The sequence below is a fragment of the Microtus ochrogaster genome, chromosome 1 (genome assembly GCF_000317375.1).
Source record: "Microtus ochrogaster isolate Prairie Vole_2 chromosome 1, MicOch1.0, whole genome shotgun sequence".
In the NCBI taxonomy this organism is placed as follows: domain Eukaryota; kingdom Metazoa; phylum Chordata; class Mammalia; order Rodentia; family Cricetidae; genus Microtus; species Microtus ochrogaster.
In genome coordinates, this window is record NC_022009.1 from 110,107,390 (window position 1) to 110,119,218 (window position 11,829).

Genomic DNA, 11,829 nt, shown 5'->3' on the forward strand with positions numbered 1-11,829 from the left:
ACCCATCTGAATTTTGCACCTTATACAAAGCAAAGAGAGACAGTAATTAATTCTTTGTTCATAATGTAAAAGTTCTCTCGGCCAAATGATTCTGAAATAATTCACCTCACAAGTCTCACCAGTGTCCAAATCAAACTGCTCCAAATAATGGGCATCAAACAGCTACACAATTTAGACCCTGGCCAACCTGCACTTATCTTATTCTAATAGGAAACTCAACCTCTGTCAGTGCAGCCAATGGGTTAATACTCTCTCAGATTGGATAGTGTGCCTTCTCAAAGATAGCAATACGTACTTATAAGATATGGATCCCAAAATAACCTTGATATTCCTCTAAATACGCATGTGTGCACATTTGAATAGTTTATCACATATACATCTAGAACACCCACAAATTATACAATTTTACGTTTGGATTGAAGGGGACTTTAAACAGCTTGTCGACACAATAATCTGTACAACTTCAGCCCTTAAATGCTGGCAAACATAGCATGGATCATCTAGCTTTGGAAATTTTAAAATTTATCATCTGTAAAAGGAGGAGTTCTGAGCTGGAAGAAACTTCATAATTCTGACAATCTGGCTGGACTCACAATTTCTTACTAGATTGGCCTAGAAAATTGTGTTCCCAAAGGCATTAGCAATCTCAAGCAATTCTTCTCAACACATAATGCATCTGTGTAAATACGATACAGCATAGGTTGTATGGAATTTTCAGCCACCTTTTCCCTGCCACCCAAGAAAGTCCGCTCACAGAGGGAGGTGGCTTATTGAGGAATCGCACTCAACCATACCAGGCACTAGCCTTCGACCATAAGCCCACTTCTCCCAAGGTAGGGAGAAGAATGACTGACTTCTCATTACCTGCATCTCTATATACCGAGGGTCAGATTTTTTCTTTTGTAAATCTTCTAATAATTGCTGGTCTAAGCCTCCATTTGGCTCATTTTCTTGCAGTAAGTACTCAGAATCTCGGTCAATGTATGATTTGTCCGTGATCCTAAAAGTCTTTTTTTCTTGGTTCAGTGATTTCTTTTCCTGGTTGTCTAATTTCTTCTCTGAGTTATTTTTTTTCTCTGAAGACACTTCAGTACCATACCTATAACCACAGAATCAAGAGCAGAAGGACCAGATGAAGAGCTACTCAGGGACTGGAAGAAAACAAAGCACTATATTCTCCAAATACTTCAAAATCCCCAACACTGAAAGCAACACAATGCAGTTAAGAACTACGCTTAGATTCTTATAGCACATTCAGACTTTCCCCTATTTTTCCATGGATTATCACAGATAATTAATTCCCTGTGGTACTTGAGAAATTAAAATCCACACAACAGCCATTCATCCTTTGCGGTCCTTACTACTGTTTCGCTTCTCTTGATTTTTCAAGGATTTGGTTTATTTGACAACTTCTCTTTCTGCTGCTGCTCTTCCTGAGATCTAAATGGGAAGCTACATTACATAGTCCCCAAACACTTCTAATTTTTCCAACAAACAACATGGCTTTTGTAGCCTTCTGAAACAGCAGCAATTTAACTTTATGTAGACCTGCCCCACAGAAGACTTTTGGAAAGAGAAGATGAGAGGCAGGTAACACAAGTAATAGTCAATATCTCACACGGAGTGAACAATCTTGACACTTAGGGAACACACTATCTAAAATTTCTCTTTCTTAGAGTCAAGTGTGGTGGCGCACACCTTTAATCCCAGCACTCAGTAGGAAGAGGCATATGATCTCTGCGTTCAAACCCACCCTGCTCTACAGAGTGAGTTCCAGGACAGCCAGGGCCACAGAGAAATCCTGTCTCAAAAAAATAAAATGCATTTTTCTTTCTTCAAATCTATTTGCACCACTTAAAAAGATTCTTGAAAACTAACTCTAACTTCTGAAAAGACTAAAAATGGAAGTCTTGTCTTTTTTTGTTTGTTTTATCTAGTCAATGCTGCAACAAAACTTTTCCTTTTTGATATTCTTTATGAGAATATTTTCTATTTACCCATGATCCTCAGGAGCAAACCAGGATATCTGTGCTTCTGAATCTTTATCATTCTTAGCTTGGACGGAATTCAACAGCTGCACAATTTGCTCTTCTCGTCGTTCATCCATGTGTACCACGGCTCTCTGTTTTATAAAAAAGAAAATTGTTATCTGTTAATGTAAACATGCATAAAATTACATCTAAAATGAAAAGATAAAGGCAAAGTAATGTTATATTCAAATACATATAAGAAAGTTAGTGACCTACGCTTACCCTCTAACCTAATCTCACTCCGTAAGTCAGATTCATGGCAATATGTGTGTGCCCTTCTAGACCTCTTAGTTTACACATGTCTACTAAATCAGTTCTAAAGATGGCCACCGAGAAGAGCATGCTGGTCTCATGCTCTCAGTCCCAAACAGAAAATAAGTGGTCATTAATGCCCAATCTCTTCACCAAGATACAAAGTAAAAGAATTCCTTCAATTTTTCTACCCTATGGTCTAGTTTTCTTTCTTCCCGACAAACCTGCTGCCAAATGCTCCATTTCTTCATCCTTCCATTTCTCGACACCCTACTGCAGTGTTTTACTAACCCGTCTCCATAGCTGCTTTTATCAAGATCTTTATGACAGCCATGCACTGCCTGCCACTACCAACTTATATACTCTTCTCCCCTCCTCTGGCTAGTCCTCCTTTGATCTTTTTTGTCCAGACTTTTTCTGCACCTTTTACAGACAGTAGCACAGCATCATTTGGAAGCCTGTTAGCAAAGGAGACTCTCTCAAGCCTGGTCTCAGTCATAGACATTGACAAGGTACCAGGTGAATCCCACACATATTCAAGTTTGAGAAATAAAATCTGTGAATTTCAGAAACTAAGTGTTCATTGTGTACCCTCACTTCAAAAGTATCCATGGATCCTTGCATTGCCAAATGCTAACTCTAGTCAAAGATTTCCTAGGTCAGTGGTTCTCAACCAATGGGTTCTGACCCTTGGGGTCCAAAGGCCCTTTCACAGGGGTCACCTAAGACCATCAGAAAAGATATTTACATTATGATTCACAACAGCAGCGAAATTAGTCATGAAATAGCAACAAAAATAATTTTATAGTTTGGGGGTTACCACAACATGAGAAATGGCATTAAAGGGTTGAAGCATTAGGAAGGTTGAGAACCACTGCTCTAGGTTATCAGAGACATCCTGAAATCCTCATTGTATGCCTTACACCATCAAACTCTGTCTTTTAAAATTCTCTCATTTGAATAGATAGTCCATATTCTCCATATAATAACCTTGTCTTCTAAGTCCCCCAACACACTTATCTCTGTAAACCAGGTTTGCTCTATTATGAACATAGTGACTAAGATACCAGCTCAGAACAATTGAGTTTCCTATGCATAGACGTTGAAGGAACAATGAGGCTGCAGTGGAATGCTTTCATTTTTTTAATTACAGGCTTTTTTTAATGTAAAGAAATGGAAATTCTAGGTTACAACAATAACAAGCTGAGTGGTGAAAGGGAAAATTACACAACTGAAAAACACACTTAACGATAATTCAATGACGTATTTTAGAGAATAATCAAGAATCAAGATAAATCTTAAAAGTTGCAAATGCGCCTTTGAAAACGAGGTGGTTAAGGAGAAAATGAAAAAAACCTGGTCTGTGTTTGAATTACATTTCCGATGTATTATACAAGGCGCTTTTCATCAAGTCACTAAAATGTCATCCCGAAAGCTGTTGGGCGATGATTTATTTTTCATTAGAATGGGTCATTTCAAAAAGCATGATGTTTCCTATACTACAGATCTTCCAAGATACAAATCAAACTGCCAATCCCCTGATGAGATTAGCCAAATACTGCCCTATAGAGTCTTCCTTGCAGGCACGGTACGTTTCCGTCTTCAAGAGGAGCTACTACTCAACAGAAAATTCAGATGCAGAAACGAAAGGAAGAAAGGAAAAGAGTCGAGCACGTGATTCACTTTAATGCTAAAACTATTAGCTAAACTATTTGTGACAGGGTGTTACTGCTTTCGTTGGCTGCTCCAGACAAAGAACTTAAAAGTGGCAATAAGTTTTCTAAAGGAAAAGATGACATTCCAAAAAAAAACAAAGTCTGCTTGGGCTGGAATCTGAATTAGGCATTCACCTCCAGTTCTCAAGTCCGCAAGCAGAGCATGCACGGGGGCTGCAGCAGGGATGGCTTGCGTTAGGACGCGCAGCCCGTTACCACAGGCTCGGCCGAGGCTGCACCGAGCTCGAGCCGACGCCGGCGGGTCCCGCCTCGCCCTCCATACCTCCTGCCTCTCGGCCTCCTTGTTCTTCTGCGTCTGCTTCCTGGCGTACCAGAGGCCGATCTCGCGACCCTTCAGGTGTCCGGGATGCCGTCCCCGACCCCCGCGGCCACCTCCGCCTCCTCCGCCGCCGCCGCCCGGGCCCCGGTTCCCTCCGCCGCCGCCGCCAGAGCCCGGGCCGGAGCCCCGCGGCCCCGCGTCGCGGCTCCAGCTCTGGTGGTAGTCGTAGCTCATTGTCCCGGATGACCACTCGAGTCTAAGCAAAAAATTAACCGCTGAAAATGGCGTCCGGGCCCGGAAGCAGGCGCACATCCGCGTCGGCTTGGCTTCCGGCGCCCAGCGCGAAAGGGCGGTCCTTGAGTGTCACAAGCAGGCATTTCCGGTGGCGTCACGGGCGGATGATGCTGAGAATGTGGCTCAGGTTCAAGTTGTGTGTGCGGGGTCCCTTTGGATGATACCGCGAGGAGAGCAGCTCCGGTACGGCAAGGTTTTTAACCTAGACTGGAAAAGTGTGGAAATTTTTGTAAATTTTCATTCCTTTGGTAAAACGAAGAATTTCTTTTCAAAGCCATGGATAGTAAATACATACACAATAAAAGCGTGGCCCAATGTGTATGCTCTTCATAGACCAAAGAAGTTCGCCATCTGTCTTAGAAACTGCCTGGCACCTCTTTTAGTCATATAAGTATACACAGGAATCTACCTTTAAAGAATCTTCGGTACTGGAACTGGGGTGTCAGCTTCCGTAAACACCCAACCTCCGCATCCTTTACTCTGCACACTAATTAGAATGTAGCAAGAGGGAGCCACACAGAACCACAGGATGTAGTAATAATAATGGGATACTACATAGTTTAGTTGTTGTCATGAAATCTGGAATGTTCCATAATCTTTATGTCAACACATTGGCCCATTTTCACATCACAACAGTCTCCTTGAAAATCAGAGCCCTTAATTTTCTTCTTTCAGGTCATTATGAGGTTTTACTCTGTTAGGCTTTTCCTTCTTTTTAAGATAAGGGTTTATGCAAGAGATCTGGGAGATTTGTTACTGCAACAAATAGTCCTTGCTTGTGCGTTTTATTTCTAAGAGTTGCTGGTTTGATATCATATTTGGGCTCATTGATAAAATCAGACTATGACAGTCTGATAAATATGTGCAGCTAATTCAACCTTGTATCATCAACAGGTGTTCTGATAGCTGTCATTCCTGGTTGGCTTACCAGCAGAAATTTCAGTTGACGTCAGCTTTATGGGTACTTGGATCCATCCCAGTAATCCCTGTGCCACCAAATAACAACTCTTGACCTTTTATCTCCTGTGTATTATAGAGGAGCATCTGGATCCTTTCTGAACTGTTTAAGAGTTGAGGAAAGTTTTGCAGTGTTCTTACAATTTGTACTAGGCAATTTTGGGTCAACCTGATACAAGTTAGAGTATTTGGAAAGTGGGAACCTCAGCAGAGAAAATGCCCTCTTCAGATTGGCCAGTAGGCAAGACTGTGATGCATTTTCTTGATTGATGAGTGATATGGAAGGATCCAGCCCATTGTTGGCGGTGCCAACAATAGCCAGAAACTGGTAACAACCTAGATGGCTCTCATCTGAAAAATTGATAAAGAAAATGTTGTACATTTATACAAAAGGGTAGTACTCAGCTGTTAAAAGCAATGACATCAAGAAACTTTCTGGTAAATGGATGGAACTAGAAAAGAATTCATGAGTGAGGTAACCCAGACCCTGAAAGACAAATGTGATATGTACTCACTCATAAATGAGTATTAGCTGTAAGTGAAATGCTACAGCCCTCAGAGCCAAAGAAGCTAAATAACAAGGAGAGGTCAAAGGAGGCTTCATGAAGCTCACTGTAAAGGGAAAATAAAATAGACATTGCTAATGGATTGGAGGAGGGATCAGTAAACGGGAATGGGAATGGGACCAGTAAGGATCAGGTGGGGAGAGGATGGAGGGAGCAAGTACTGAGAGAGACAACTGGTATCTGGGGGCATCTTTGCAATGAGCTAGAAACCTAGAGCAATGAAAACTCCCAGAAATATATGAGAGTGACCCTATTTAAGACTCCTAGCAGGATGAGATATGCAGTCTGAATCAGTCATCTCCTGTAACCAGGCAAGATTTCCAGTGAAGGGTCTGGACCACCACCCCAGACACAAACCCTTCAGCCTGCAGTTGTCCTGCCTACAAGATGTGCTGGGGTAAAGATGGTACTTAAACTATGGGAGTGACCAACTGATGACTGGCATAATTAGAGACCCATACCATGAGCGGGAGCTCCCCATTGAGAACTAGGACCAGAAGTGGCATACCCCAGAGATCAGAATAGAATCAAATACAAATGGCAGAAAAGGTCAATAGAATGATCCTAATGATACTCTGCTATGCTCGTAGATTGGTGCCAAGCCCAATTGTCATCAGAGAGGCTTCATCCAGAAACTGGTGCAAACATATGCAGAGACCCACAGCAAAATGCTAGTTGGAATTTGGGGAATCCTGCAGAAGAGAGGGAGGAAGGATTGTAAGACCCAGTGGTGTCAAGGGCACCACAAAACAACAACAACAACAACAAAACAAACCCAGAACCAACTAACTATGTTCACAGGGGCTCACAGAGACTGAGCTGACAGCCAGGGAGGCTGCATCGGCCTGACCTAGGTCCTCTCAATATATGTTACAGCTGTATAACTTGGTCTTCCTGTAAGACTCCTAGCAGATAAAGCAGGGGATGTCTTTGACTCGATTACTTGCTTTTGGGACCCATTCCTCCTACCGGATTGCCCCATCTAACCTTATTGGAACTGTGAAAGAGGCTGATGGGGGGAAAAGGCAGAGGGTTTTTACCTCAGGTTCAGTTTATTCCCTGGATGGTTTTTTCAATGTGCTATCATGTCTCCTGTGAGAAACATTGACATTCAATTTATAAGACATGTTTATTCTTGCTGGGTGTCAGAACATAGCTATAGAACCCAATCTGGTCAGTGTACCCTGAATCTGGATATGACCTTCTGCCCTTATTTTCATGCTTTTCCAGATATAATCTATATTATGTGTCAGGAAATTGTGTTTAAATTGGTCTGTCCTGAGAAAATTCTGGGAAAGGACCGCTCTGTTATAGGTCAACAAAAGTTGATGGTATCTGTCATCTGAGCAGTTGTACAATTTTTTTAAGGAAAAATGTAGATTAAAACCAGCTAAGGACATTTATGGCTGTTGGGACACGGGGAGTGACTTTTCTTTGTGGATACTGTTGCCCATGCACCAATAGATGTACCCACACACCCATGTACATATAGGTAGCAATAATTGGACTCAGTGGATTTTTTTTTGTTGTTTGTTTTTGTTTTTTTGAGACAGGGATTCTTTGTGTGGCTTTGGTACCTGTCCTGAAACTTGCTCTTGTAGAGCAGGCTGGCCTCAAACTCATAGAAATCCATCTGCCTCTGCCTCCCAAGTGCTGGGATTAAAGGCATGTGCCACCACTGCCCAGCGCCAACTCAGTGGATTTTTAATTTTAAAGAAGAAGACATGAAAAATGGGAGGTGATGTATTGAAGAGGATCCGGGGGGATGGGGTGGGGAAATTGGAAGAGGTTATGAACAAGATGTACTATACACATGCATGAAATTTTCAAAGAATTAGTTGTAAATTAAAAAAAATAGGATAAAAATTAAAACAGGAGAAAATTACATAAATAGAATCGGGCAGGGGAAGAAATGGTTAGTGCAAACTCCAGGAAAAGTTCCAAGTGTAGAATTTCTATTGTAGTTTTCTCATGGAGTCATGGACAACCTTCTTTTTCTCTGCGTGACAACAAACTCATTTGAATGCTTCTTGGAACTCCATCATAGGAAGAGCAGAATTGGGTCTGGTAGACTGTTCAGGTGACAAACACAAGTTTCTAGTCCCTCAAATGCTCAAGCTGATATAAGGAGATCCAAAAGCTCTCGTTATAAACCAGTCTATTATTGTCTGGTTTGTTTGGGACCAGCAAAGAGGGAGACAGTGAGATACAAGTAATAGAAAATACTTACGCATTATATGAGTCTGTCTGATGAATTGTGGGAACTGACAGTAATTAAGAGAATCTTTTGAACATAAATTGATATTGTGTGGACTCTATTCACTAACTTTATACATGGCTTAAATTGTCATATGTATACATGTATGTGTGTTTTGTTTTATTTGAATTTTAATCTCAAGCACTTAGAAAAATTTATAGTAAGTAATAGACAGCAAAAATAATGAAAAATAAATAAAATAAGCTAAAAAAAGTGAGTCAGAGAAAATCTGTCTATGGAATCTAATGTCAGAAATTTATCAGAAGAGCTTTGAAACAGTGCACAACCAAGTTCCCCTTGTGTTCTGAGAAATACAACACCCTTTTCTGTTTTAAAATTAATTGCCTTTGTCAAGATCAGCTGTCAGAAATATTAGGGATTATATAGTATGTATTTAAATTATTTAGTTTCTACAGGCACTGTACTTTTGCAGTTGGTAGGAGTCACCACCAGATGGTGACACTAACAATAAACCATTTTTATCTTCAGGTATATCAGTTTATAGACAAAAGAGAAAAGCTCTGCCTAATTTACTGTTTCTTAATAATGAGAATTTCTTAACTTTATCTTACAAGGGTAAGTTCAGACATTTATATATAATACAAAATATCAAGATACTTCCTGTATCAAAAGAGTTTCATGATTAGACTCACTCTAAAGAGTAAATAAACTCAAGTAGGCGTGTGTAAAACTTCTCCCTCGTTACAAGGATTTAGAGGTGATGTTTATGCTTCTGCATGACCCAATTTGTGTTTTGTCGTCAATTCAATACAGATGGCTCAGAATTCTGTTACAATTTATTTTTAAATTTAATTTAATTGAATGTGTGTGGGTGTTTTGCCTGCATGTATGGTTCTGCACGATGTGTATGCAGTCTGAAGAAGTCAAAAGAAGCATCCGATCCCCTGGAACTCGATGTGGGTCCTGAGGATCTAACCCAGGTCTCCACAAAATAGTCAGTGTTCTTAATCATTGAGCCATCTCTTCAGCACATGTATTACAGTTTTTTTATATAATTTCTATTAGCCTTTTAATGAATGTCTCAGATAATTAATCCCAGTACTGTTTATTACAGAAAACATTTAAATATATCCCTTGTATAGCATAAGAAACAAGAATAGTTAAGTAGGAATATACTTTATTTTTTTACTTTTTGGTTTTCCCAGCCTAGGCTTATCCAGCAAAAAGAAAATGGAAGGTAGTCAGAAATCCAGATAGTACTATCTTCTAATCTTTGAAATATTTATTTTCATCATCTCATCAAAGGCTCCAAAAATGATTTGTTTACATTCAAATCTTAATCATGATCTTTAAAATTCTTCCTGACAGTCAAAAATTGCATTTAAAACAGCTATATTGTTTTCTCCTTAAGAAAATTGGACATCTAGATTTGCCGAAAATTCTCTCTTACAAAGCACTGCTAGAATGTTCAATTAGATCTTCCTTGTTTGTTTGCTTCCTCTTCTTCTTTCTGTCTGTCTCATTCTTTTATTTTGGAGACAAGGTTTAATTATGCGGCCCTGGCTGCTCCGATACTTGCTCTGTAGACTTGGCTGGCCTCCAATTCTGCGTCTGCCATTTGGGGATTAAAAGTGTATGTCATCAGCTCAGTCTTCCTTCCTTCCTTCCTTCCTTCCTTCCTTCCTTCCTTCCTTCCTTCCTTCCTTCCTTCCCCTTTCTTTCTTTCTTTCTTTCTTTCTTTCTTTCTTTCTTTCTTTCTTTCTTTCTCCTTTCTTTCTTTCTCCTTTCTTTCTTTCTTTCTTTCTTTCTTTTTCCCTTTCTTTCTTTCTTTCTTTCTTTCTTTCTTTCTTTCTTTCTTTCTTAATGAAAACTCTTTTGGACACAGGATCTCATGTGTACAAGGTTGGCCTCAAACTCTAGGAATTAGAGAATGATCTTGAACTACAGGTGCACACTTGGAAAGACTCTACCAACTGAGGTACATGCTAAGCAGACAGAGTTGCCCAACTATCATTGTGTTCTCAATTTTGGTGAAAACGTTTTAAAACAATATATTTATAATGAGAATTCCTGTAAGTTGAAATATATATGCTATGTATAACATTGTAGGTTTGTTTTGATAAACATGAATAGTGACACTACCTTTTCTTAAGTTTAGGTAATGAGGTATTGAGTAGTCATTAGAGATGGAAAAAAATTCATTGAGATAATTTTATTTGAATTTTATTGTTTTCTTGCAATATTTTATTTGTTTTGGGGCAGAGTCTTACTTGGTAGTCTAGGTGCCGGAAACTCACTGCAAGGTCCAGGCTTGCTTGAACTTGCATCTCTTCTCTGGTTTCTCTCAAACTGGAAATTTTGGCATGAGCCATCACAACTACCATTTATTTATGTATTTGTTTATTTATTCATTTTGTGGTACTCATTTTTGAAGAATTTTTTTCATGACAAGTACTCTCTGGAGAACAAAACAATATAAATGTTCATGTAAAGTAATTTTAAAACAGTTTTGACTCAGTATAATGAAATAGAAACCAAAGTGAACTGTTCTAAATATAATTAATTTAATCTGTAAATAACATATATGCCTACAATAGAGGTATGCACAATCTATAAGCACATGAAACAAGAACTTTTGTAAATAAATATTTAGGTAACATATTTAGCATGTTTATGGAAACAATAATTTTAAATAATTATTTAAAATTAAGATTAGAAAATAATAATTTTAAAATATCAGAACTTTTGAAATATACATCAGTGGTATGATGATAAGGTGATCTGAAAAATAAATCTTGTCCTGTATTCCTTGTAATCATTTAATATAATACAAGTTGAAATGGTTATTGTTTGAGATAACACATTGTCCTTAGGGAGGAAATCTTAAAGTTCTTAATCTAGAAATAATATTTGAAGTAAATTTTTTTATGCTTCAAGAATGGCAAAGCAAGTCTTGGAGATCTTCAGCACAGGAACAGACTTCTGTGGTTAGACTTGCGGGTTTTCTCTTCTTTAGCCAGAAGCTTGTTGCCCTGGTGTGCTGTACCTCTCAGGATTGGATGTGACAGGATTTTCTCCCAGTCTCCATTCAAAGAAATGGGACAGCTGTGGGATGGTGGGATGGTTACGGCTTGCTCTGATTTGGACCCTACAGGTTAACGTCATGTGTCGTAGTCCCTAGGAAAGTACTTTTAGGAGAGGGGTAAATGGAGGTGGGGCCTAATGGGATGTCTTTAATACACAGCAACATGTTCTAGAAAGGGTTATGAACACCTTAGTCCCTTTCCTTGGCTCTCATAAGTGAGAGATTGATTATGATCTTCCCTGAACTCATTCCACCGTGTGCCACATCCCAGAAGCCACAGAGTAGACAGATCGTGAGTGTTGTTGTTTTACTCATTTTACTCTTTGGGCGGCCCAAATAATCACACATGGAGACTTATTATTACTTATAAATGTCTGGCTACAGTTTCGCTTGTTTCTAGCCAACTTATCTTAAATTATCCCATTTACCTTT

General features: G+C 39.4%; 1 protein-coding gene across 1 annotated transcript; it reads right to left on the reverse strand.

The window, feature by feature from the left end:
- Positions 1-730: 730 nt before the first annotated feature.
- LOC101990467 (ATP-dependent RNA helicase DHX36-like) lies at positions 731-4,598 on the reverse strand. The gene is made up of 3 exons (XM_005344197.3): positions 4,281-4,598; positions 1,998-2,122; positions 731-1,099 (listed from the first exon to the last, which is right to left on the reverse strand). The coding sequence occupies exons 1-3, from the start codon at positions 4,587-4,589 to the stop codon at positions 751-753; spliced, it is 783 nt and encodes a 260-aa protein (XP_005344254.3). The 5' UTR covers positions 4,590-4,598; the 3' UTR covers positions 731-750.
- Between the last annotated feature and the right edge of the window lie 7,231 nt (positions 4,599-11,829).